Source organism: Solea senegalensis, linkage group LG15 (genome assembly GCF_019176455.1).
Source record: "Solea senegalensis isolate Sse05_10M linkage group LG15, IFAPA_SoseM_1, whole genome shotgun sequence".
In the NCBI taxonomy this organism is placed as follows: domain Eukaryota; kingdom Metazoa; phylum Chordata; class Actinopteri; order Pleuronectiformes; family Soleidae; genus Solea; species Solea senegalensis.
Genome location: NC_058035.1, coordinates 3,626,757 through 3,654,421, shown reverse-complemented (window position 1 = coordinate 3,654,421; position 27,665 = coordinate 3,626,757). Strand labels below are relative to the sequence as shown.

At 45.0% G+C, this 27,665-nt stretch overlaps 1 protein-coding gene across 10 annotated transcripts in view; it reads right to left on the bottom strand.

Moving 5' to 3' along the window:
• ebf3b (EBF transcription factor 3b) overlaps positions 1-27,338 on the bottom strand; it is a 73,548-nt gene extending 46,210 nt beyond the window's left edge. For 5 of the 10 annotated variants that reach the window (XM_044045795.1, XM_044045802.1, XM_044045798.1 and 2 more), the window contains exons 1-6: positions 26,811-27,338; positions 26,258-26,414; positions 25,931-25,994; positions 25,679-25,734; positions 23,797-23,870; positions 21,808-21,876 (exon numbers count right to left, since the gene is read on the bottom strand). In XM_044045795.1, the coding sequence (XP_043901730.1) occupies positions 21,808-21,876; positions 23,797-23,870; positions 25,679-25,734; positions 25,931-25,994; positions 26,258-26,414; positions 26,811-26,941 (551 nt within the window). In that variant the 5' untranslated portion in view covers positions 26,942-27,338. The remainder of the gene's footprint in view (positions 1-21,807; positions 21,877-23,796; positions 23,871-25,678; positions 25,735-25,930; positions 25,995-26,257; positions 26,415-26,810) is intronic. The other 5 variants (XM_044045805.1, XM_044045799.1, XM_044045801.1 and 2 more) reach the window with 2 other exon arrangements.
• Between the last annotated feature and the right edge of the window lie 327 nt (positions 27,339-27,665).

Genomic DNA, 27,665 nt, shown 5'->3' with positions numbered 1-27,665 from the left:
ATTCACCCAGTGGTTTAACCACTCATTTTAGTGTGAACGAGGCTTAAAATGGCTCAACAGGCCTGAGTGCTCCAGGCATGACAAGTGAAACCTCTCATTCTTTCTGGATTGCATAAAAAACCCAGGTTTAAACAGTGGGAATGTGTTTAATGGGCATTTATTGACTCGTGCTACAATCAGCGTTGGTAGCTCTGGAATTTATTTATTGGTGCTAATTTCTTCTTTGCCGTCTTCATTTATGGCCGTCGTCATTTTCTGGTGCGATGCTCAGTGTTTGGAGCAAACCTTACATTCTGCAACTTAATACTTTAATTTTCATCATTCGGATCATTTCAAAAGAGGAAGAAACGAAATAGCACGACATTGTTACTTAACGTCATGATGTTGTTTTCCAACTCTGCCGTCACAGAGGAAAAAGAATAAAACACCGCAGCACAGGCAATTCACCCAATTCACAAATCCTGGCTATAACCACTAATTTTCGTGTGAACGAGGCTTAAAAAAGCAAAAGGAAATGGCCTCACTAGGCCTGAGCGCTCCACTCACGAGGAGTCCAAGCTCACATGCAATTTTCTTCTGCTTTAATTCTTTCTGGATGGCATAAAAAAAACATGTGGAAGGTATTTTGCAAGTGTTAAGTGCTAAGTCACCTTGGCATTTAAGTGCTTTGTCTTTTGACTGCTGGTTTATTTTACTTTTTCTTTTTTTTTTTCAGCTAATGCATGGTGTGACCGAGTGAGGAGGGAGGGGGTGAGAAGTAAAAAGAGAAAGAAAGAAAGAAAAAAACTATAATCCCAGTGGAAAACAAGTGCTGTGCAAATCAAGGAATGGGAGCCATGTGAGGAAACAAGCATGAAAAGATACCCCCTTGTCTACATCAGAGCGACGACATATAGGATAACTTTCACCCGCTCCAAAAGTCTAAAATGATGTTCCCGCCCTTCACAGCATGCAGAAGTCCCGCTGGGGAACTCAATGTGATCAGCAGCATCCCCACCACGTCTCCTCATTATTGAGTAAATAGGTTTGGGCATGTCCTCAGTAAACAAAGCCAAGACTGACAGTTAAGGGAGTGAGAGGAGTGGGAGGCAGCCTCGTTCCCAATTAGAGTCGCCTCAGGCAAAACTTTAAAGAGGAGATCAATCCTACAGATCGCTAAACTGATCCTGTCACAGGCTGGGGATATTTAAACCGCGGCGTAGAGCAGAGAGCGGTGCAGGGCCAGTTCTCAGTACAGTTTGACTGTGTGTGCTAATGACTTGGGGGTAGGCTCTCTCACCAGGACACACACCCCACAGCGAGGCGGCCGTGATTGACGGGTGAAATCGGACCTCAGCTGCACTTCTCGGCACTGTAGGGGCCAGATGGGGGGAAATAGTGATTTGCGTTTTTTAGTATGCAGCTCCCGCACTTACGGATATTCCCTAATTGTCTCCCTTACTTACCTGTGAGGCTGTTTCCCATCACAGATGCAGAGTACATTTCAAATTAACCCAAGCTGTTTTGATTTTTTTTTTTTTCCCTCTCTCGGTTTCGGCACCTTTGAAGCGGACTTATTAAAATGTGCCAGTAGGGCTCACACCTGTCCGTCTGCCCAAGGTAAACACAAGAGTTCCTGTGGATCTTTAAAAAAAAGTCTTATAGAGGCAGCGAATTCATTGAAATCGAGAAACAACGCCTTCGTTTAAGTTAAATGTCATGATTCAACCTTTACAAAGTCTTTTAAAATGTTTACCCATGGCAAGTAGAAATTGATTTATTGAAAATAACTGGGCACATTTATTTATTATTTTTAAACTAGTCCCTGTTAGAGGAACCAAAAAGTCATGTTTTTTGTTAACCCTTAGTGCTCACGTGGCACAAATCTGTGCCGCAGGTGCACCCATGGTAATTTGCTCTTTATATGGTGTGTGTGTGTGTGTGTGTGTTTATAGGTCACCTATCCTGGCTTTAAAAAATGAGTTTTTAGTCATGATATAAAGTAGCCATAATTGTTCCTTTTTGTGAACTTTTGTGACGTATTTCCAAATTTCACAAATTCAATGCCATTTTAAAAACAGTTTGAGGACTTTTTGTGATGAAAAAAGTCCCGACTCTTGTGTAATTAATGTGTTTATTTGTTGGTTTGTTCTCATTGAGCTTATTTCACAGCGGCACTTAAAAAAACAACGACACTTTATTGTACTAAAGCCGCAGCGGTGAATACGACACCTGAGCTGAATGGCACCGTCCTCCCACAGCAGCAAGATACTGTGTCTTTGACTACAACTCCAACTCCCAGGCTCACACGGGTGTAGTGTGTTTGTGTGTGTGTGTGTGTGTGTAATGAGCTACGAGCTACCGCGCGCTCTGCTCTGTGCAACTGCAGAGCAACTGAACATTTAAATGAGCGAATGATGCATTATGTATATCACCGAGGTTCCTGTGCAGGAATTAATCATGATCATAAAAGCCAACGACCAAACAACATACTCAGGCCAGTGCTAAATTGTTGTGATCTAATGCAAAACAAATTCATTTTTCATGCCATTAGAGATAAAGAAAATCTTAAAAGGTTTGGTTTTGCTTGTCTGCATCTCTTATTGAGAGTCGTTCACTTTCAACTTTATTTGCGGATTATTGCAAATCCCCGGTACAAATCATATCATGAAATCATGTAGCTGGGACATTGGATGTGTTCTGCTAATGCTCAAGGAAGATCCCCTGAGGGAGCCATTGAGTGGGGGAGACGGGAGAGAGAAAGAGGGAGGAAAGGAAAGAAGGGAGAGAAAGCCAAGGAGAGAGGCGGAGGAGAGCGGGAGTTACAGGATGGTGAAAGGAGGGAAGGGCGGGAAAAGAAAAGACAGAGAGGAGGGGAGGGCGGCAGCAGTCAAGCTGCACTTTATCCTGACAGATCTCCTTTACACACTAATTTCCTTGTTAAAGAAGAGAAAATGGCACTCAATCCAGAGAAATCCTTTTCTCCTGGAGCAGGCCTGTCAGCTGAGGGATGAGTGGATACAAGCCGAGCTTTCCTCCTCAGGCGAGCTCCCCCTGGCACAGCAGCAGCAGCAGCAGCAGCAGCAGCAAGAGCGAGGCTATACTGCTCACAGCTCAACTCTCTATCTATAGCCATAATTAATACGCCATTGGAATATAATGAACCATACCATGATACATGAATTTCAGCGGGCCCTGTCGACAGCACTCATTTAACAGCTTTCTGGAAATCAAATGTAGTGAGAGTGAATTGATTTCTTGATCATGTCATCTCCATCACTAATGGCAGTCTAATCGTGTACAAACATTTCATGCTCACTTGCTGTTTGTAAACAGCCGCCGCACCCTCCACCCTCCACCCTCCACTCTCCACCCGCCTCCCGCCTCCCGCCTGCCTGCCCGCCCTCCCCAATTCACAGTTACCAGCAGCAACAATAAGGCCACATCTCTCTCACCACAACATATTTATCACTGAATTTGTAATTCACCAAAGTGTATTAGCCTCGGATTTGAGAACAGAGGGAGGGGTGTGTGTGTGTGTGAGAAAAGCCTCTTTTATTTTAAGTCGGCGGTGTTAGCCGCTCAGTCTGGATGTTCTCATCTCCCAAGATTACTATTCGCGGGGTGTGTGTCAGGACTACTTTTCAGAAATCTCGGTAACAATTCAGATGCGATCGATAAGGAGTGACAGTTTATTCTAAGGCTTAGCACGGGCCAAGAAAAGAGCGACTGGAGCATCAAGTTTAGAGGAATGAATTTGTTTTGTATTTGATTTTTCCATTAAATTTATCACCACTTTAACTCTGCCTCTCTCTAACCCGCCCCCCCTCCCTCCGCGTTCCCACCCGTCTCCTTCACACTCGTTCCCTCTCACTTTCTCCCCTCACTCTGTCACTCACGTCAACAACAAGGCTGTAAACGGCTGTCAGTTTCTCATCTGTGATTTCCATGTCTTCACTTTCATCCATTTTTGATTGCTTCTCACCCCTCTCTGCCTCTGATGCTTTTAGTGCTCATCTGTGACCTTGTGAGATGATGCTGGGTGGGGGCAAATTATAAAAGTAAATTTTCGGGGCTGCGGAGTTGCCGCTGCCCTTTGTCACACTTCATCATATCTGCAGTGGACAGATAACCGTTGAGACACATTCTTCTTGCAAAACTTGCCTGATGCCGCTCTGGCATCAACATCATATGGTAAATCTATTACCACGTTGTCAAGAAGAACCACTTGAGGCTTCCCACAGAGCGGCAGCAGCAGACAAAGTGGGAAATAGTAACAGTAACACCCTCCACGGAAAGTACTCTCTGATTCCTTATTAAAGTGTTTTCAAAAAATTCTCCCTTTTTCCGGATTTAAGGGTCATCGAGGAAGCCAATCAGAGGGACAGGCCAGTCAGAAAGCCAGCGGCGTGAACAGGACAGGAACCATCTGATGAAATTCATCCATACTTCTCACTTATGATGACATGATTGATTTTCCCTCAGAGTGCTCAAATGTAGGATTGTCCTGCTACCTCCTCCTCCTCCCAACCCCCCCCACCCCCCCACGTCCACATCCACATCCACATCTCCTCCTCCATCCCGCCTCAATCTGCCCACCCACCCGCCAAGCCGGCAGCTAATGGATAAAGCCTCTGTCTGTCTCGGGCATGGCGGAGAGTTGACGAGTGGAAGAACAACTGCAGCGAATGAAGGGTGAAATCTGAGAGTGCAATTTTCCGTCTGTCAATCTCCCTTCAAGAGAACAAGTTGACCACCAATCAGTGGAGTCGATTCGGCGCTGGCGGTGGACGGGAGCGGACTGAGTGACAGCTTCATGTCACTACATTAACACGGCAATGAAAGACATAAAAAGGATTTTTTTTTCTTTTTGAAGCGGGCCCCGGTCACTTATTCGATTTGTGGATGTGAGTTTGCGGGGGTCGGCGCGGTCGGGACCTTCCTTCTTTCCGTCTTTTTTTTTTTTCCACGAATGAACAAACTGACAGGTTAATGCATAACATGGCTCTATATAATTCATGGTTCTGGATTTGGGAGACTCCTATCATGCACTCGGTGCTTCAAAATACAACCAATTAAACTTTACTTAATTATTAAAGGTAGAAAGTGAGGGGAGAAACATGCCTTAAAAACTCCTGCTTGCAGTCAATTACGATGAAACTTTAATGAGCCTGGATAGAGAGCCATAAAAACTGATAGCCCCTCCGTCATGAATTATATATCCATATCGATTTTGTTTCTTTGCTATAAGAATTGCAGGTAATCGTATGTTACCACATGTAAAGTGCACTTCCCCGGCGAGGATAAATATTAACTATCAAATATATATGAGGTGTGTGTGCATTTATGACCAAGCTCATGTAGAAAATGAAGAGCAGAGATGTCGAGGCAAGGGCCATTGGGAATGGATGAAGGGTGCCATATCTGACAGTAAGAGAGACCCTTAGCGGCGCTGCCTTGATATGTTACCTAGTTAGCGTCACAGAGAGAGGAATAAATAGTTCTTTATTATTTGTGGTTGCCATCATGTCTCTCCTAATAGACAGGCTATACTGAGTTTAAACCACATTATCCTCTGCGAGACCATCGCAATTACTCTTGAGAGCCGGGTCTGATGTGTGGATAAGGCAGGTCGCCCATGTCTTAATGAACACAAACAATGTGAAATGGAGGAAGGAGCAGTGGGGGGAAAAGATAATGGCAGGGGAGGGCTTGTTTTAATAGAGACAGCACTAAGTTGTTTGCTATGATCTATGCCAAGTGCGAGGAACGCTGAAAACCCCCAATGTTAGTTTGTGTGGACATGTTTTTTCATGATCCCATTACCCAATCAATCCACACCCTTTTCTTCCGGCGGTGTTTTGTAGCCGCTCGGCGAAAAACAGCGTGGCACAAATCCCGTTTAGAGGATCTACCCGTTTGTGGACACGTGCGTGTGTGTGTCTTGCTGTCATTGTCCTGCCTTGTTGGACACTCGCGGAGGTTAAAGGGCACCAAACTGGATCACCGTGACACCCAGCGTGAGCATTATCCCCGGCACAAATGGCTCAGCGCTGGGTTAATTGATAAACTGCCGCTCCACTTCATTAGCCAGACAGACCGGGCTTAACGAACGAACACAGAGAGAGTGTCACTCTGAATATGTTAATCATGACTGGCCATTATGGGGGCTCTTCCCTCTACCTTCTTGTCTCAATCTCTGCTAAACTACAAAGACGAGGGCGGAGGGAGGAGGGCGGCGGGGGGACGACGACGACTCTCCTCAAACTCTGTGCACGCCTGTATCGAGCAAGGCTATTTATCAGTGACAATAGAGGACGGGGGACGGGGAACGGGGAGAAAAACACCAGGAGACAGACAGACGCAAGAGTGGTCCTTGGTGTTATTGAATATAAATATATAATAACCATGTAAAAAATGCATCATTTGGCCTTTTCACAAAGGCGGTTGTAATATAGCGCTAGGTGAGCACTGTACTTGACGTACACAGTGGAGGTGAGGGTGTCAGGGGAGAGCTCGCTGGAGCGAGAGGAGGTTTTATTGTTGCCCAGCCCTTCCGCTTAAGTGCACATGGCTGGGAGGAAGCCGGGACCTCCAGCTCTGACCTCTGCGCATGTATATTTAATAGGCCATCAGTTGGCCGGGGCAGCGCTCTGATCAGGATTCAGAGAGGGGCTTTGAACACCCCTGTGTATTCCTGAGCGTGCAGCCTCAAGCTGCTCTCCCCAGCTGTGTCAATCCGACAGCACTGTTACAGGCACCCAGACAAGGCGCTGGGCACTCCACTGCTACCGCCTAATGACTACAGAAAAAAGAGAAGACGAAGAAGAAGAAGAAGAAGAAGAAGAGGAGGGGAAAAAGCCAAACAAACACAAAAACAATAACAGTTTGGCATCTACGGTGCTATGCTACCATCTAATGAGCGCTTTTAAAAGCTGAAATATTACAACCAGCTGATATTCTGTAGGGTGTGTGTGTGTGTGGGATGTGTTTGGATTACATCAGCTATACTATACAATGCTGTGTTCCCCTTAATAATAACAAAAAGGCAATCTCACGGTGACTGCACTACACACGCCGGTAACGATTGCAGAAACAAGACGGCAAACAGAGAAGTGCCACTCGTGTGTCTTTTCCTTCTAACAAGGTATCACTGCACTTTGAATCACATCCTGTGTGTGTGTGCGTGCGAGTGTGTGTGTGTGTGTGTGTGTGTGTGAGGGCAGCTTAACGAGGGTGGTTCATTTGACAGGCAATTAGTTTGCGGAGCTGCTATTGACAGCCCCTGTGCTTGTGTTTGTTCAACAGCTCTGGGTGAGTTCCACGCTCCCTGGGCTACGTGACAAAGCACCTCCGACAGGGAGCTCCTGATCTCCACCGAGGCTCGGAGGCTCGCACTGTGGGGTGGAGGGGGTGGATATGTGACAGCCAAGCAGAGAGGAGAGAGGAGAGAGAGTAGGGGGAGATATACAAAACCCACAAGGGTCTATTAGGGGGTTGTTGCAAGTTAATGTAGCTACAACACACAAAAAAGTGTGTTGTATTTTGAAAGGCCTGAGCAATGATTTTGTCATTTGTTGTTTGATTGCGGGGATAGCGCAGGGTAATCTTAGGAGACACCCGGGCTCTCACACTACATGCACACACATAAAAATGCAGAGAGAGAGGGAGAGGAGACAAGGAGGGTGGTGATGTGTGTGTGTGTGTGTGTGAGGGGTGGGTGCGAGAGGGAGATGGAGGAGAGGGAAAAATATAACAAGATCCAAACACTCTTTTATCCTTGAAAATCCCATATTCTAATGCGAGGGCCCATCCCTCTTTTAGCCGCAACCGTTTCGTTTGTGGAGCTCCGAGCTCCGATCAATATCATTATTTTCACAGAGGATCGAAGCGCCTTCACCGAGTTAATGGGGGATTGAGGTGGTAAACGTTTACCCTCTCACTGTCAGCAGAGCAGTGGTCCATAGTGGGGCCCAGATGACAGCGCTGGCCCCACTGTGGACACACTGTGTGGAGATGTCCTGTGGGTAGACAGGCTGCATGGACTGTCAACCGCCTGCCATGCCCTAGATGGCCCTAACATATCAGCCACTTGAGTTAGAGCAGCAGCACGGGCTGTGACTTGTGCCGGAGCTAACAGAAACAAGCCGGCCAGTGCTGGCAGCAGCGTTACTGCACCGCTTGACATTGTTATTGTTGGCACGGGCAGACGCTGGAAATACATTGTGTTGTATTACGCTGACAGTGTACGTTGTAATGCGGATTTAATGTGCAACATTTCGGCATTTAAACGTCTACAAATGACAGCGCTAATGTTATTGTGGTGTACTTGCATTTAGCCAAGACCTATTTATTGTGTAGATATCCATACTTTAAAGTATGCTATACCTTGTACATACTGCTGTAACTTCCTACTTCTTGTGTGTATTTGGATCTTATGGCCAAAAAGGGCTGGGGTACCCCTGAGCAAGGTACCCAACACCAAACCCCCAATGCTCCCCGGGCGCCACTCAGTGTGGCAGCCCACTGCTCCTAATTGAAGGATGGGTCAAATGCAGAGGAATACTTTCCCTAAGGGGATTAATAAAAACTAACTTAACTTAACTTCCAGTGTCGATCGCAAACGTTTACATCGTCTGTTAGTAGTTGGCCCTGAGGGGCTTCAACGTGGCCAAAAAGGGAAAAAGTCGCTTCAATTTCAGCATCGTGAGGGGACCGTGAGTTTTGGTGACTCGTGCCGACAACATGAATTCCCATGATCCCGAAACGAGCTGCATCGCCCTGCCTCTGATTTAGAGACCTCTAGCGGCGGCAATTAACACACTGTGTCTTTCAACACGACATTAATACAACATGCAAATAACATGCTGCTTTTGTCGATGCTAGCTGTCCTCGACTGTGCATCAGCTGTTCCGTCGTATTCTTTGAGAAATTAAGACTAATCTGCAGCTGGCGGCAGCAAATAAAATTCTCTCATATAGCAGCATATGCTAAATAGCTCTTTAAGCACGCAGATGCATTGCTGTAAAATACTTCTGTCTGCGTATCTGCATCTCCCAGATGGGTCCCAAGCTGTGCCAAACTGCATCTCATCAACCGCTATGAACTATGGCATCACATGACCACGGGAGATATGTGGAGTCCTATTCTGTCTCGCCTTGGCACAATGTGGTCAAGTGATGCATCATCAGGAAGAGCACACTTTGTCAAAATGGAGGTAACTAACCAAGAGAAGGGGGAGAGAGAGAGAGGGAGAGAGAGGGAGGGAGTCTGTTCTGCTCAAAGTTCTGTTCAATAAACAGGAGAAAGAACAAGACTTTTGTCCGATTTTCTTTTCACTTTTTTTTTTCCTCACTCTGGAAAAAGACTAATCAGCAGAGTTCGACTCGGTTTGGGTTCGCATGAGGGTGTGACAACGGGGGTAAGAGATTTCATGGGACGTTGCCCCATGATTCATTGAGTTATTGGTTTCCGCCCTATTTTAATCGCTGGCGGACCCGGGCCAAAAAATCTCAGAGGATTCCGGAGAGCTCTTTTCTCCACCATTCAGCAGAATGGAATTTGGGTCTGCAAGTGCCTCACGTCATTCGAGGCGTCCTTCACAGTTTCGGGGGCCCTAATTCAAACCACATGGAGGCCAGCGTCCGGTTACGGACCTCTGCGGGAGAAAGAGGAAAAAAAAAAAAAAGCGGAGGAGGCGGACACATTCCCATTGGCTGTTTGGGGATGGGAAACGGGGGTGTCTTGATGGAAAAAGATAACAAACACGTCTAAGTAGAAGTCACAACACAGCCAAAGCACACACACACGCACAAATATACATACACATGTACATACACGGCGACATGTACAAATACACACTCTGAGAAACGTACACTTATGGCCCCTGTTTGCTTGACATGATGGAAGAATGAGAAGCGGGCTCGGTAATATTGCTCCTATTCTTCATTGACAAGCATATATATTTTTGCCGTTCCCCACTGACTCTGCAGCGCTGAACTCCATTTATGAATTATCTGACATATTTCCTGCTATTTTTCTGACAGGAGTACTCAGAGGAAATTTCAAGGCACCTTTCTCCTGACAAGTAGAAATATCAATATTTGAATAAATTGCAGATTTGGATCTCCTCACATGGATGCTCTCCAGCAAGAGTGTGTGTGTGTGTGTGTGTGTGTGAGAGTTTGTATGAGTGAGTGAAGTGAATGGGAAGGGGTTTGTTTCATTCTGTTACCACGGTCTTATCCCCCTGAGCCCGCAGGCAGAAATCTGTATGCAGCATTTCATTAGGAGGGAGCTCGACTGAGTGACATGTGAAGCACACCTCGCCGTCGACCTGATGAAGTTTACTTCTCTCAAACGACAAAAAGCCACTTTGTAGACTAGCCCCGTTTTTTTTCTTCCCCCCACAGAGGAGGAGAGGCGGTGATGGCTGAGCACCAATAAAAGAATCATGAATGTTGTTTCACAGAATGACAGGCCTATCTGTACACAAATATGTCTCTTAGAGGGAAAAGAAATGTAAGCCTCACAGCTTTTTTTTACTCTCTCCTCTTTCCTTTTGGAGCAGATTTGACTCGATAGATGTGACAGTGCGCGAAAAATATGATCACCTAAATTCAGCGGGGGGGTGGGGGGGGTGCTTTGAAAAAAAACCCAGCTGACATGAAGCACAAAAAGGGAGCGTTCTTATCCGACAGAGGCGGCGAGTGTTTTGTGAGGAAAGTCACATTTCACCCAGTGAACTAAATAATTTACAAGCAAATACACCATTGTCCTACAACCTTGATAAATACGCCGTCTCTATCTAAGAGGTCAATGTCAAGCATCTATAACACTCAGCACCGTCTTCTTAAAGCTCCCGGTGTTACGTATGAGAGACTCCTGACTATCTGTCTCACTCTGTTTAGCTGCGGTAGCTGCCATGCTGTCTGCATGTCTGCCGCTGCCGCTGATAGATCACTCTGCTGCCTACCTCTTCACCCCGGCCTCCTCCCCTCCACGCTGCCGTCATTTTCAGGGAGCCTGAGAAATGGCTCGGCCGTGTGAGGTTACTCAGGTACCCAAAAAAAAGGCTGTGACCCCCGTGACCCCGCCGCTCTGACCTCCCCGACCCCGAGCGTCGCACTTTCTCCCCTCCGCGGCGGAAAACAAAAAACAAATCTTATCATGCGCCTCCGCGACTCTAAGAGGGAAACAAATAAAGCCCTTATATCAATGCGGTGCTTTGACAATCATCTATCCACATGACCTGTGATTTCTCCGACAGGGTCTGCTTGACACTTACAACAGAGAGGTGACGGCGCGCCGGTTGTCCATCTCTCGCCTCGCCTGCCCTTATCTCCTCTCTTCTCCATCGCTCCCCTCACTCCTCCTTGTGTGCACAACTTAATAAGCAAGCAAGGGGTAGATTCCCATTATGGAAAGGCTGGAAAATGGCCCGGACATTTTCCCCTCCCATATCTGGGATCTCCATCTGGAGAAGGCACTCTCGCTCTCTCACTGCCCCCCTTGTCCAATCTGTGTGTGTGTGTGTGTGTTCTGGCGATCCCATACTGCAGTGATGGCTTTCACTCTCCACTGGCTACAATGAGATTGGCCCACCAGGTTGACTCTATTCGAATCGACAACCCATTTCAATAACGTAACAAAACAGAACTGAGTGGTGATGCTGAATAAAACATTTCTGAGCAGTGCCCAGGGAGCGAGATGGGCATCTCAAATTATCTAACGGTGTAAGACTTTGGAAGCGTTTTAGCAGATACGCACGTTTGTCAAAAGACGTAACATGGAATTAATCGGTTTAATATTGATTCGCCGAGGACTTAGTAGCATCTAATGGCGAGACTTCAGACTCCGACAGCGCTCGCACCCCTCCCGTTGCCCAGGTGTGTCAGGAAGCGACGGTGGCCTCGAGACACCGGAGGGGATGTTGTTGTTCTGCTTGAATATTAAGCTTCCACTTCGAGAGGTTAAACGTGTGCTGGGACTGGTCGGCCGCTGCAGAAACATGGCGGCGCGAGGTGCAAAAGCAGAACATATAGAACGCTCACGTGACATTGGAAGAATTTTTGTCCATCTGTTGCGCGGTTAAGGCTTATTTCCAGAACCCTGCATATTTAAACTAGAAGAAGAAGAGCAGCTATTTGTTTTACGTAGGATTTTGTGAAGCACCAGATGAGTTCTTTGCATTAACTTTTTATTTAATCTGGTCATGTGAACACACAATACGACTTCAAGTGATTATAAACTTCCTATCGAGTGCACTAAGATTGTGTACAACTTGGTTAGGTTGCTCCTCGGTGTTGTTTCTGTGTCACCGCTCCACCACGAGTTACTCGTGACGAGCGTCGATGGTTAACAGAGTAATAAAGATTACACTGAGGTCAGCACAGTCACTAATCCCGCCGCATTATTAGTAAAAACAAAACCTCACAGCTTTACGCCGTCCACCTCATCACATCTGAGAGGCGATGCACGTGCAGCCGGGGTCCGAACATAATACGGTGCGATTTAAACCTTTGCGATGAGAAGAGAAAATAAATATGCTAAGAGCAGCAGGGGCGGACCGGGCCAAGCCTCTGCGGACCTATGTCATCACTCCCTCAAGTCTCGGCGGTGCTCCCCACCCCGAGCGAAAGGCTCAATGATTACGGAGGCTCAGCTTCCCTCTAAGAAAGCAAACCGGAGCTGCAGTCCAAACAAGGCCAAGTCAGCAGCGAGGGAGCACTGCTGCACCAGGCAGCTCGGGTTCACCGTCGCCTCCGACCTGGCTGGCCCCCGGGCTTGCATTAGTCCCCCAGACCAGGCTCTCTAGGACAAACAAACAACCACCACTTACACAGTCAGGGACGAGCAGTGAGGCGGGGAGAGCCGGTGCCACCAGCGCTGTGTGCAAGGGGAACCTGACCCAATTGGATTTGCTTTATCACCCCGTATAATGACTCCCAGACTGGCGTGTTCCAGTGGTAGAAAATAAAAGATTACAGAAAAGAAAAAAAAATCTGCCTGCCTGCCATTCTGAGTTTGGCCCAAAATGGGCAGCTCCCCCCCAAAAACAGATGGGGAGGCATCTCAAAAATGTTCTCTGCCTCTGGGGACATGTGGTTTTCCCCATCATTATATAACTGTAAACTCCTGGATGTCAGAGATTGGGGATAATAACTTTCAGATGTCGGCAGTCCAGGCCAAAGCTGGGACCTGCTGGATGGGAACGGTTATTTGGCAGAGCGGAGGAAGTCTGAGAGATTAAGACTAAGATGTGACGGGGAGAAAAGTGGATCTGGACAGGAGCTGAATGGGTCGCCTTATATTCTGTTGCGGCGTGTTCGGCGGCATCATCGCCGGGCCCTAATAATAACCGCGTGGGAGGGCGGAGGCCTGGCGTGTCTGTGTGTGTGTGTGTGTGTGTGAGCCTGAGACACAAATTAATATCAAAAACACAGGAAGTCGTGTCATTGAGTTAACGCAGGCGAAATCAAGCTAAAGTGCCCGGGCTTGATCCGCCACTTTAGCGTTTCGTTTCAATTCGCCGACAGATTTGATATGACAGCTTTAGTGCTCCCCGTTGCCGTGCAGATGTGCCACTAATTCCGAAACAGACACACCTCCTTCAATAAATGAGTCCTTATAGAAGTGTCATCCCGTTAAACCATTTTTATTGGTTTGTCTCACATGGCGGCCGAGGATCATTGCTCACTGCGGACGTGGTCGCCGGTCGCTCGCCGGCGTGGTCAAGGCTCGGTCACTTAAACTCACAGTGCTCTAATGAAACGAAAGCATCGCCTCACACTTTTATATATTGCAGCTGCTGGTCACTGTGTGGTTTCAACAAAAACACACACACACACACACACACAGGAGAAGATGGAGAAAAATCCTTTATTTTTCTTCCACCTTCTTCTCCTTTTTTAATTTTTTTCCCCCTCCTTTTGCTTTAAAGTATCGACCGCAGTGCTGAACAAGCAGAGGAGTGTTTTTTATTGTAAATCAATACTGATCGATCTGCAGCCTGGGTGTTGAATATGGATCAATATCACACCAGGCTGTGGAGGAGATCTGATTTCAATTGGCAAAAGAAGCCCACAGCAGGTTTCCATCAAGCGGTAATTCAAGACATGGGAACATAAGTCAGATGGATTGATATAGACTAGCCAGGACCTTTCTTGCCACTGAACCAGCACAAGGAAATTTCTGTCATATATCATTAACGCAGTTGGGGCAGGCAGTAAAAAATAAAAAGAGGAGGTGGGGGGGGGAGCAGAGAGCCTCGGTGACCCTCGATGAAGAGCAATGGTCAAACATTGAATAAAACTCTAATATTAGCATGACTCCCGTGTTCTTTTTCCTCCAGAGCGAAAAAAAAAAGCCCGACCAACATAAACATTGAAAAAACAGACGCTGAAGCTCCGCTGTCTACATGCACCACAGTGTGGTCATGTTCTGTGGAACTTCTGGAACTGATTATGCCGAGGTCAGCTCCACATTCGTACTGTAAAGCTGTTGTTAATTTACTGAACAAATGTCCCGGAGAAAAGTGCTGGAATATTTCTTTTCTTTTTCTTTTTTTATCACGGTTATCTTTATTAAACTCGCACGTTTTTTGTTTTTTTTCGCCAAACACAACAACAACAACGTATATGTTAAACAATAATATATATAAAAAAAGGAGGTCACCTCCATCATTCATCACTTGTTTGTGATGCCAGAACAGAGGGCCACTGTTCCAAATGACAGCATTGTAAAACAATAAAAACGGAGCTATAGTTAGAAATAACTTGTCACTTTTAATAAATGACACTGGTTCAGGGCTCTTTCTCTGGGGCTTCTCGTCCGATACATCCCGGGCACCCCTGGGGCCAACGGAGCAGCCAGCAGACCAGCTCGTTTCCCCGAGGTAACTGATGACCCTCTCCCCGAGTTCCTGCATCTTTGTCCTGTGACCTCACACCAGCGGGAGCAGCACCATGTCCGATGAAATCTTCAGACTGTGCTTCCCCCGTCCTAATCTTGCCCGTGTCACACTACAAATTGCTACATTCAGAAAATGGAAATAGATTGAGGTGGAGGTGGAGGGGGGGAGGAGGGACTTGACAGAAGTGGGGGGGTTAGAAAAAAAAAAAAAAAAAAAAAGGGATGGGGAAGGGCGAGTGGAGGAGTGAGCATCGACAACCAGTCCCCTAAGAAAAATACTTGAGGAAGGAACGACTCGGGAGATCCCGACAAGGAATCACATCTCAGCGAACATATTGATCTGATTTACAAAACCTCCACTCTAATGCGAAACAAATGGCGTGGGCGTGAACTGGTACTTAACCATAAAACCCCAGCATTACTCCGTCTCCGATGAAATACCACATATATCCCTCACCAGGGCCTAATGTGCTGTTTTACGGCCAGATACGACTGAGGTTGACCCAACAGTTTGTTTGACAATTAGGGGAAACCTAATAAGGATTGAATGGGAGCGAGAACATGCCAAGAGAAAGAAAGGAGACCCTTTTTCAGAGTAGGGAAGGGAAGAGGAAAAAAAAAAACATACATCTGAGTGACCTGAATGTGATTCACAGAAATCAGGAGCTGTTTGACAAAGCTCTTGCGTCATCGCCGCTCCAGGAAACCAAACAGTGTCTTCAGATAAAAAAAAAAAAAAAACGGGCTACAAAGTTTAATTATAAAAGAGAGCTGTTAAATATTTGACAAGAGACTGGCATGTTTTATTTACCTCGGATTTAATCTCAATAATGTAGTGTTTTATCCCCCCCTCGCGCGGTGGCTCTGCGTGTGTGTGTGAGTGAAAATAGTTCTTGTCGTTCTTTTTTTCGCAATACATTGAAATAAATCACCGGCGTCGCCAACATTTCAGTCACATTAACGCGAGAGTCGGCGAGCACGGAGCGGCTTCAGTGACACAAATTTGATAACATTAGCTTATTTCTCTGTGGCATGTGTGTGTGTGTGTGTATACAAGGTCCAGTGTTGCTTTTGGCCCAGCATTCATCCCATCACCCCTGCTCTGGCCTTGTTTCTGTCAGCAGTGAACCAAGGGAGTAAAAGAGCAGGGGAGAGAGAGAGGAAAGGAAGAGAAGGAAAGGGGAAAGAGAAGGGGAGGGGATGGGGAGGAGGGGGTTGTCTCCATGGACAGATGGACTGCTCTTTCTCAACACATGTGGAACCATGTTTCGTCTTTCACTGCCGTCAAGCTGGAGCCGAATCCGTCGCTCTGTTGGCCCGCGCCACTCTTTCGTACTGCACACCTCTCTCTTTAGCATAGCGCACGCACACACACACACACACATGCAGGAGTGTGCACGTGCGCAGGAACACACAAACATCTCTCCGTCTTCCTCTGCACACATGTTAAAGTCATCACCCCTGCTCAGCGCTAGTAAAACACAACACCCCCGGCTTCTCTGCTGTTGTCAAGTCTTGCCATTAGCTGATGCCACTGGGGAATCCTACCCCAGTGAGGTGGGTCTCCCCCGGGAGCGTCAGGCACCACGTTACGTTCAGCCGCCACTCATGTGAACCCAAACATGTGAGCATAATTTGGAAAATATCATTTATACTCGTGCGTCTTTGTGCGGCGTCCTGACATTTACAAACTGCGATAAAAACTGACACGAGGGAGGAGGGAATAGAAAAACAGGGCGAGAATAATTTGAGGTAATGTTTTGCTTAGTGAACAGTATTACCCAATCCTGGATGTTGGAGCAGTGGGAAGGAAGGTTTCTGGCTCTGGGGCTGCAGAGAGGGTCTGGGTTTCATTTTTCAGCAAGTGCAAGCCAACGGAGAGCTGCCAAGTACAGCTTTCGCTCTCAACACTTCCTGCTCTTCCTACTCTGGCTCGGGAGGAGACAGGCTTCACTCAAACATCATGTCGATTTAGGCAGGGGTGGCCGGTTTATTCTCCCCCCCACCACCACCACCACCCACCACCACCACCACCACCATTTCTCAATGGGCGTCAAAAGCTCAACATCTGTCACATGAATTACACCAAGCAGCCATAAGTTAAACACCACATTTGATAAATTGTTAAGCAACAAAAATGTTCATGCATGAGTGAATGCACTGAAGGAGGCGAGGGGGGGGCCGGGGGGGTTGGGACGTTTCCTATTCAAGTTACTATTTGGCTTCAAATTAATTGACTCACTTTAAAACACCCTGGAAAAACATAGCAGCGCAGGTCCCACAGCTCTATAATATACGTACAGGAACAAAAAAAAATAAAAAAAGAAGCAGTAACACCTGCAGCAATCAACTCTCAATCACAACAACAGTGGCCCCCATCCACTGCATCACTTTCATTATGAATGGTGGGAGCACAATGCTAGATTAACACTACCTACTGAGTGCCATCTTAATTGCCTCTCTCTACAGATGCAGTGAAAACATGTCATTTAGGTGCTTCATAAACAGACTTCTCTTCACAGGTTATCAAGACGAGCGGCTCCCGTGGAAACACACACACACACACACACAGAGCCTCTCTCTTTCCCATGTGCTGATGTGCAATTAAAATGGTCTCAGAAATCCTCCCTGACAGTCCGGGGCTTAGCCAAAAATGTAAATGACATTAAAGGAGACAATGAATTTAATTTTGTTTAATGTCCCCTTTCACTGATTCTCATTTACATCACATTTCCACATAAAGGGCTGACCTTATAAATACTGGCATTTGTTCAGCTTTTGGAGGTAATCACGCTTTTGCAAAAACCAGATGGGAGCGCACAAATTTTCCGATTTGTTTCTTAGAAGGCCGGGGGAGCCACGAGTGTCTGTGTGTGTGTGTGTGTGTGTGTGGCGTTCTAAGGCGGCGAGCCCTTTTGTTTCTGGTAAACAACTTGACAACAAGTCAAGTGCACTCTGGGAAATGACCTCGTAGGTGTTCCACAAATGAACGATAACGCGCGGTCGTTTGGAAAATACAGGCGCGCTAATGAGCGACACAACGGAAAGCTAAGCAAAATTTACATTAGGCCAAATTTTAATTGCATTAACACACGAACAGGTGCGGCGAGGCCTCCTCTTTTTTTTCTTTTTTCTTTTTTTTTTTTTATAAATGAGATAAATGAATAAAAGCCTCCCACAGCACAACCATGTGTGCTGACCAAAAAAATAAAGTAAGAGGGGGCCGGGGGGGAGGAGGAGGAGGAGGAGGGAGAGAAAAAAAAACAAGTCAATGTCATGAATTATTCAGTGGCTGGGCTGCACTCCAAAAGGTCAGTGCTCTTTGACCTTTGTGACAGGAAGTGAAAGGGAGCGGCCGGAATAAACGGAGCTGACACGTTTAGATCTGCTCGGAAAATTGACACAACGCGTTAGAAGTGTATCAACTTATACAGTTAAATTCGGAATTAAACCACATGTTTATAAAACCGCACTTGTGTTGGTAAATTGTGTCACCTTTGAACCCATTGAGTCATTTCAACATTGGCCGTCTTATTACAAAATCCATGCATGAGCCAGAACAATGTATCTAATCTTTCACACGAGAGGAGACAGAGTCAATATGCAAGAGAGCGGAGACGGATCGCAGACGCAGAGAGAGTCGTCAGAAATTGAGTTATGTTTGACTCTACACTACATGCACTGTAAATGGGTGGGAAAAAAAAAAAATCCAACATCTAATCAGATATCGGTACCTCATTACTAAAAGACTCAAATTACCAACTGAATAAACCTACACTCCCACTTACTTTAAGGCACCATTAAGTTATAAATGTGACATCTGTAGCACTGCTGGATTTACGAGGGAGAGGTGATTACACCGAGCTGGAAAAGTGCTGCGGTCATAGCGACGGAGCGGGAATTAGTCGCAAAAAAAAGGCAGAAAAAAAAAATTACAGCTTCCCTTTTATTTTAACGCGAGCAGCAACAGGCTGACGTTTTTATCAACTTAGATGCGGAGGGAGAAGAGGGGGAGAAACGGCAGCTATTGAACGCGATATTTCTTTTTTTCTTCTACGTAAAATAGAATTAAACACATGTGAACATGAAGACGTCGGAGTCAAAACATATATAAAAGGCACCAGCAAATGCAACACAAAATAGAGCTCTTTTTCGTCTTCCAAAATGAGCACATGAATAATTCAGGGACATCAAATGTAAGTGTTGAAATATTTAAAGACCAAGCAGTGCTGAAACTTTGTGACAGCTGCTGGGCCTATATCTAACCAACTTTCTCCCCCTCTCTCCCTCTATCTCTCTTTTTTATATAAAAAAACAGAATCCTTCCTCTTTTTTTTTAAGAAAAAAAAAAATCTGAGTGAAAAATCTGTATCAGAACTCTGAGAGAAAATAGGGTAAACAGATGTCTGGCTTGACCGCAGGAAAATAGGACACATTTGGAATGATAAGTTTCCCAAACTCCGTTGGATATGCCAGATCCATGGGAACGCCAGTTAATGTCTCGCTAGATGCCAGCTAGCTGTGTGTGTGTGTGTGTGTGTGTGTGTGTGCGCTCTCCCCTCCTACCATCTGGGAAAATGTTACAGCGAATGAGCGCCATCAATGATTCACTCCCAAATCTGTTTCTTAAGGTTCCTCGACCACGATGCTACTGTTTCTCCAGGAAATGTGGCAGTGCTCGCCGGGCTGCCTTGCTTCTTTTTTTTTCTCTCCCTCTCTCTCTCTCCCTCTCTCTCTCTCTCTCTCTCCTCCTCGTACTGTAATTGTAGACAGATGAGACATGGCTGATTCAACAATCAAACCTCTCCTCTAGGTTTATGTCACTCAACTATGTTCTACTCAATTGGAAATAATCAGTTTCTGCCAGCAGCAGCGACCGCAGCAGCAGCAGCAGCAGCAGCAGCAGCAGCACAGGTGCCTGTAATGATGTGCATGAGAAAATGACAGATGTAACAGGCACGGCTGTAAAACATGGAAGCTTTAACTAAGAGCTTGCCCATGTGCACGGCGGTCAAGTAATTGCTGTAAATATTCTTCGAGAAAACTCTCTCTCATGCTAAAAAACAAAAACCCTGCAACCTTTTCGCAGGCAGGCGCCCCCACTCAGCGGACTGGGAACCTGTGTGGGTCTGTTGGGGTGAGCTGACGGGGCTCATAGTTACGACATGGAGACAATGGGAGGGTCTAATGAGGAACATATGCTTTTGTGTTTCAACAGAGCCGCTCATTGTGCAAGGAAAGGGATACTCCACTCCTATTCAGACACATCACAATGAAAATCCGAGCCCTCCCTGAGCCAGTTGAGCTTACAATATCCATCCGCTCCTCTCGTCCCTGTTGTTTCGTCCTTTTATTTTCCCACCCCTCTTCGCCTTCTTCTTCTTCCACTTTAATTCTCGGTGCATTCAATTTTTTTTTTCCTTCTCCCTTCTCTTATGTTACGCGTTTTTTGTCCGGCGAGATCGGAGAAGAATGGTGTGTGCGAAACTCTCCGAGCGGCGGAGGAGGCACAAAGCCGAAAACATGAAAGCAGCGGAAGTGAGGGTTGAGTGTAGACATCTCAAGTTTGTGTCACTGTAAACTAACAAGCGGCACCTGGCGTGTCCAGGAATTAAGAAATCCACTTGGCACCGGATTAGGGTTAAAAAAAAACAAAAAAACACAAAAAAATCTCGATTAAACGTCAAATAATTAAAGTTTTGAAAGTTGAGGACAAAGTTAATTGTGCACACTCACGCCTTAAAGTTAAAGGTTTGCACACAGTGAATTATCGTCACTATTATTGAATTATTCCTGCACCACATAACAGCTACTTTCCCTGCTACATGCTGCGACTGTGATAGCAGCAGCAGCAGCAACAATATACAAGCAGCATGCAAGCGTGTAAGGAGGTGTTTCATGCATGCATGTGTGTGTCAGTCTGTCTGCATGTCTCTGTGTGTGTGTGAGCGTGTGTATCTGCATGTGTGTGTGTGTGTGGGTTTGACTTCAGACAGCAGTAGCTCTGGTAATCCATCCAGGCTCCCGGGGCAGCCGGCTCCTACTTCCTGATGCATGAGAAGCCGCTGGAGTGGAGTGGCAGCAACAACTGCTCAGCCCTATTTGATTACTAATAAGAGAGTTGTCCCCTCTGTCAGATACCAGGCATTCTCCACTAAGCAAACAGTGATTCCGGCTAGTCAAACATTAGCATTGCTGTCTCCGCCGACGACGTGGTGAGAGTTACATTGCGATCGCGGCTCAAGCCAAACCCCCTGCCTTGCCCCTATATCCACCACACACACACACACACACACACCTACATATATTCAGTCTGACCTGGTCATATAGTTTCACAGTGTGAGCGGGCGGGAAGAAACGTCAATGCCTGAAAGGAAACCATCTATTCTCCCTCTTTAAGGAAGCAATGAAGGCCCAATATAAATGTGGCAGATGTAACTTTCCTGGAGGTTGCAGAACAAAACAGCAGACATATAAATGTTTACCCCCCCCCCCTCCTGCTCCCGCTCCCGCTTTCGCTAAAAGCGAAAAACTTTAACGGCACCTTCGCCTAGCTCGCTCGCAGCTAACTGGAGAGGAAGGGGGGGGGGAAGCAGTCGATGGAAAACAACTATTGACAGTGCGAGCATCACTCGTCGTAAACAAAGGCAGGAAGCCAGCCAAGAAAATGTGAAGTTGCCGAAGCTAATTAGGAGTATTCCCAGCATGAGCCTCCAGTGATGGAGCCACCTGTGACTGAACAAACCCTGTCCAGGTGGCGACCGCCCCTCGGTTGCACAGGTACCTGGGAAAGACGCCCCTCAGCCACTCACACACACACTCATTCGACCCCAAGGTTCCCACACTGACTCTGTGGGGGATGCCCAAACTGAGGGGCGAGAGTTTCATCCCGCTCACAAACATGGAGGGGCCTACCTGTCGATGATCACAGGGTCTGACGGAGTCTCGTTCCTGTTTCCACAGCTTTTCTTGTCACAGCATCGGCTGCAGGGGGGAGAGAGAGAGAGAGAGAGAGAGAGGGAAACACAGGACAATCATGAGTGAGAATTATTTTAAATAAATAAAGAACATTGATGGAGTGGAGCCTTGGAGTGGTTTTTGATAACCGGGAAACAAAATTGCCACGAGACTTCCTTCACTCAAAAAAAAAAAAAATCTCACCCATTTCCATTGATGCTGATGGCTGATAAAAACGGTGGAAAACAACATGTTGTGTTGTTTGGCTTAGCGTTGGAGGGGAGGGGAGTGGGGATTGGGCCAGGAGGCAGGGGAGTCACTTTTCACAGCTTCAGCTTTTGTTTACCTCTAATTGCCAAGCTGCTATTTCTGAGGGAGATGCAAGGTGCCACCCTCAACCAATATTTCTGCGGGGCATTTATCAATTATGGCCTCAAAAGCACTAATCTATCTTCCAGCACATGTTTCAACCATCTCCTGCCCCCCATATAGAGGCTGTGGCTGATTTCTCTCATTTCTTTGATTGGAACTTGAATGCAAAAAAAAAATATACATATATATGTATATATACATATATATGTATATATATGTATATATATATATATATATATATATATATACATATATATATATATATATATATATATATGTATATAACCCCGCCCCCCCATCACCACAGCCTTTATGTGAAATGAAAACATATAAACACATGTGAGTGAGATGGATTTATGCCATATGGTACTGTCAGTCAAGCACACGCTTGTTAAAAACAGGTCTGATTTACATGACTCTCCAGCATAATAATAATAATAATAACAAGAATAATAATAATAAAAGATGTGTTTTATGGCTAAGGAGCTGCACAAAAAAACACAGATAAGATTAAGTCATTATTCTTATTATAGCAGCTCTTATTGTGTATATCTACTTATAGTTCTTCAAAAAAAACACACACACTTCCTCTTGACTAAGGGAAAAAAAATATATTACCTCTAGAGCTCGAGCATATTCACCGTGTCACAAATAAGTGATGGATGCATGTATAAATTGAGCGTGAGTGATGAGTTTATGCATGGAGACGAGGAGGAGAAGAGGAGGACAAATCATTCTCAGCTCTCTCTCTCTCTCTCTCTCTCTGTCTCTCTCTGTCTCTCTCATGCTTGCACTTGCAGCCACAGTGACTTGAACAATGCAACCGGTGCAACAAAGGAGAGGTTAACCGACAGTATCCGAATTCAATGTTCAACAAAGCTTCATGCTGAGCTCCACAATAACAACAAAAGGCGTTTCCCTCCACCACCACCACCACCCCCTTTTCTTTTTTTAGTATCAATGACACCGCTGAATGGCAAGAGGCAATATGAGAGGTTGAGATTTATGTGGTTAAATGACGCTAAAAGGCCCCGCTGATCATTGTTGACAGGTGGGATCAGCCCGAGAAGTGCATGACTTCTCTGTGCTGTGAGGAAGAGGAGGAGGAGGAGGAGGAGGAGAAGAAGGCAAAAGAAGTGATACATGGCGTTGGAGTGTCTGTGTGCGCATAACTTAGCAGGCAGCACATTGTACGTGGCAGCTGCAAGTGATGACACACAGCTCTTCAAATGTATGAAAATAAATAAGGAAAACCATAAGTTATGTAGCGTGTCACTGGCTGTTTATTATACATGTGCAGTGTGTGTGTCCTCTCCCCTCCTCTCTCACTGGAGGAGACAGTCAGTTCATTCTCACTGTCACATTCATGTTCATATCAAAGTTGAATCACAGCATATCAAAAGTTGGCCATGACAGCCATGCTCAGTGTGTGTGTGTGTAGTCTGGATTACTGCATCATGTCATTTTCTGCCGGAAATAATCACAGGAAAATAAACAGCCATGATGACTAAATAAATAAATAAATAACAGTAGTAGTAGTAGTAGTAGTAGTGGAAGTGGTATAATGGAATTTACCTGCACATGATTTCGTGGGTGAGGAGAACTCTGCACATTTCTGGATTCTTGTCCTGGCCCTCATAGACTATGGCCTTTTGAGAAGAAGAGACATTTGTGGGATTAAAAGTGAGTAAACACGTGTTTATCTCACATTAAAATCACAAATAATCACAGCAGCTGCTGCTGAAAACCGCACCAAAGATAAATCACACAAGCACAACATCACAACAGTGGCAGCATCACTTCACTTAAAGTGTCAGCAGAAATCCCAACAATATTGATATTTATTGCCATTATTTTTGTTTTAAATAAGAATAATAATAAGAATAAAAATCAGTATACATTATTATAAATTGTATTTTTTTTTCCCTCTTCCCCTTTTTATTAATCTGCATAATATCCTGTGGCTCAGTGAGACACACAGAGAAAAGAGGGATTTTCATAAGGAGAGATCCAATAGAAGTGTCATCAATATGCTTATAATCTGGGGATATTTGGGGGAAAGTGTTAATGGGCAATCTGTTGTTTATTTTGAGCCGCTAACAATGATCTTTCTGTGGATAAAAAGCGGTGTCTGGCGGTACGGTTGAGTAATTTTTGAGCATTGGCTGAAACAGATGGCGTGGAGCTATCAGTTCTGCCGCTCTTCCCTTCCCTCGATCCCTCCCTCTCCTCTCCTCTCCTCTCCTCTCCTCTCCTTCCCTTCCCCTCTCCTTTCCTTTCCTTCTTCCTTCTTCTTCATCCCATTTCTGAGGATTCACTCTTGACTCCCTCGCATACACTCAACCGGCACCAATTGCAAAGGAAAATACAGGCGTAATAATAATAATAATAATAATAGTAATAAATAATAATAATAATAATTATTATTATTATTTAGAAATATGTAGCAAATTGTGATTTTACAGCCTTAAATAAATGATAAAATTACACAATTTTTAAGGCGAATATGAAAGAGTGACGCATGTGAACCAGGTCAATTTCTCTTCTCTGATTTGTTTCCTAAAACACTTTATACTTGACCTCATGTGTGTATGTTTCTTTTTCTTTCTTTCTTTTTTTGTCCCTCCTTCCTTTTATATTTATTTATTTATTTATTTATTTATTCTGGGAGCCGAGCGATTATCTATATTGCTTTGATTTATGTGGCCATTTGCAGCTGTAGCAACAGAAATCCATAAATTGCTTGTTCTGCATCATTGACTCGGATCATTCGCGCAGGAATGTTTGTCTGTGACCGTGGCAGCCTTCACGGCTCTATTCAGTCAGGACACACGGATAATAACAATAATGATCATGTATAAGTGTATATCTGATACATATTTTATATATTTAAAAACGAGGATGAAATAAAGCGTTAATCTCAATTCAACGTAACAAAACATACAAAAAGGGCACGTCTGACTTTATTCCCTTTATAATAATGAGAATAACTAAAAAAAATAATCATAATAATAGTAACATTTACATCATTGAATAATAATTGCATTTATAACATTAAAATAAAATATGTTAATATTTAGATTTTAATCTACTTCTTTTGCTCATTATTCTTAAATAAAATCATCTCTTCATGCAGACACAAAAATCACCACGTGCACGTGCTGTTTTAAATTCGAAATCAGGTTTTAAAATTGACTTTGAAGCTGTCTCTTTTTATTATTACACCGCTAATTTGAGTTTTGTTTATTATAATAATTATCATTATTTGTTTTATTGCTGTGCCACCGCTGCATGTTCACGTGCATATTTATTTGTTTGAATTTCAAGATTTGTCACTTTGCACAATTTTAATTTCCTCTCGCATTTGTTTTGTTTTTTTTTTGTTTTGTTTTTTTTTGCAGCATGCACGTGAGCACTGTGTGTGTGAGTGTGTGTCGATTTAAAAAGAGCAGCTTACCTGCTTCGTCATGGAATCGATTAACCGTATGTAAAGATCCTGTTCTGTTCTGACGCCTGGGGAGAAGAAGAAAAAAATAAATAATAAAAAAACCAAAACACACATCAGTGAATTTTGAAGCACATTTTTTTTACAAAATTAAAAACACTCTCAGCAAAAAAGTTAATCAGAACAAATGTATGTAAAATATAGATATTTATAGTAATTATTATTGTTATTATGGGGTGTTTTTAGTGGCGGTTTTGGACTCACCGTTGCTGTACAATAACTGTAGTTTGTAATGAATCCCATTGTTAGTTTTTTCACTGGTTGGCTCCTGGAGATAAATAAGAAAGAAAGAAACAGTGTTTGTGGAAATTCATCCATTCATTCATTCACTCATTTCACCACGTGTTCTTATATGTATGGGTGTGTGTATGAAAAATAGTATAATAATAATTTTATGTGTGAGTGTGTAAGAGGGGAAACAGCTTGTCATGAAGGGAACGAGAGGGGGAAATCGATATGACACGTGACTGCTAATATTGATGCTTTCATTTTTTATTTTTTTTTTAAAAAACCCTGCGAATAAAATCTTACTTTTTCCTTCTCGACAAAGTCCACAAACGCTGTCCTCTCGATCTCCACGGGCTGACCCTGTCTGTCATACAGCGCCAGCACGAAATGGAAAAAATTGGATTTTCTGAGGTTGGAAGGGGGCTGCTTTTCATAATGTGCCCGCGCCAAGCCGACACCACTGCGGGGAGAAAACAAGACACCATGTCGGTTACAGAACACCGGACACCACCGGAGCAGTGTGTGTGTGTGTGTGTGGCTCTGTCAGTGTGTGTTGGGGTGGGGTGGTGGGTGGGGGTAAATACACTACAGCAGGAGGATGGTGATGATGAGGGTTCATGGGAAAAAAGATTTCTTGATTTGTCACAATAATGGCTAATCTGGTGTAATGAAAGAAGAGGGTGGGTGGGGTGGATAAAGCCGGGGGGGCACTTTATTGGGAGATTGTAATTGATACAGGGCATTCAGGGGATTGAGGGGTCGATATGATGGAGGCAAGAAAAGGGGGGAAAGACAACAATCTAATGCGCTGTTTTTTTGTTTGTTTTTTGTCTGGTTATTATTATTTTTTTTTTACCTTTGCGCGGCTGTGTTTGCGTCCACCACCCCAGCTGTGTGCATCCAGGAGCGGACTGAGTTCAGTCCACCCAGCGGTTCCTCCTTCATCGTCGTCCCACCGCGCGGTATAGTTTCCTGAATCCCAAACATTTGAGCCTCCTGCGAAAAATTATTAGTGGTAGTGTGTTTGCGTGTGTGTGTGTTTCTATGTGTGTGTGTGTGTGTGTGTGTGTGTTGTGGGGAGGGAAAAATAAAAAGGTCCAAGCGTCCGCGCGTGTATGCGTGCCTATGTATGTGCGCGCGTGTATGCGTGCGTGTTATTCTAAGTAAAAGTGTGTGTTATCCTTCAGGGTTTTTGTGTGTTTTTTGCTCTGCCCGAAAAGCCCCGGTCCACACACAGGTCTGCTCTCCCTCTTCAGTCCGTCCGATGTGAGCAATTCTCAAAGTGCTGCACTTAGTTAGAGCGCATGTATCCACACACTGGAAAAGTGAATTCAACTCTCTCTCTCTCTCTCTCTCTGTTTCTCTCTGTTTCTCTCTCTCTCTTTCTCGCTCTCTGTATGTGTGTTGCAATTGTTCCTCTTTCTTCTTCTTTCTCTTTCTTGTCCTTTTTTTGTTGTTGTTGTTTCTTGTGGATCTTCACAGGGAAAAGAAATCGATGGTTCTGGTGTGTTTTGGTGGCGGCGGCTGCTGCTCCTGATCCTGGCTCCTGCTCCTGCTGCTGCTGCTGCTCCTGCTGCTGATGCTGATGCTCTCAAAGTGCCCACATCCCTGAAGCACACGCGTCCAAAACCTTCAGGACTTCTTGTTGAATTAGAAGAAGAGGGGGAAAAAGGGAAGAAGGAGGAAAAAAAAGGAAAAAAAAACAAGTCAA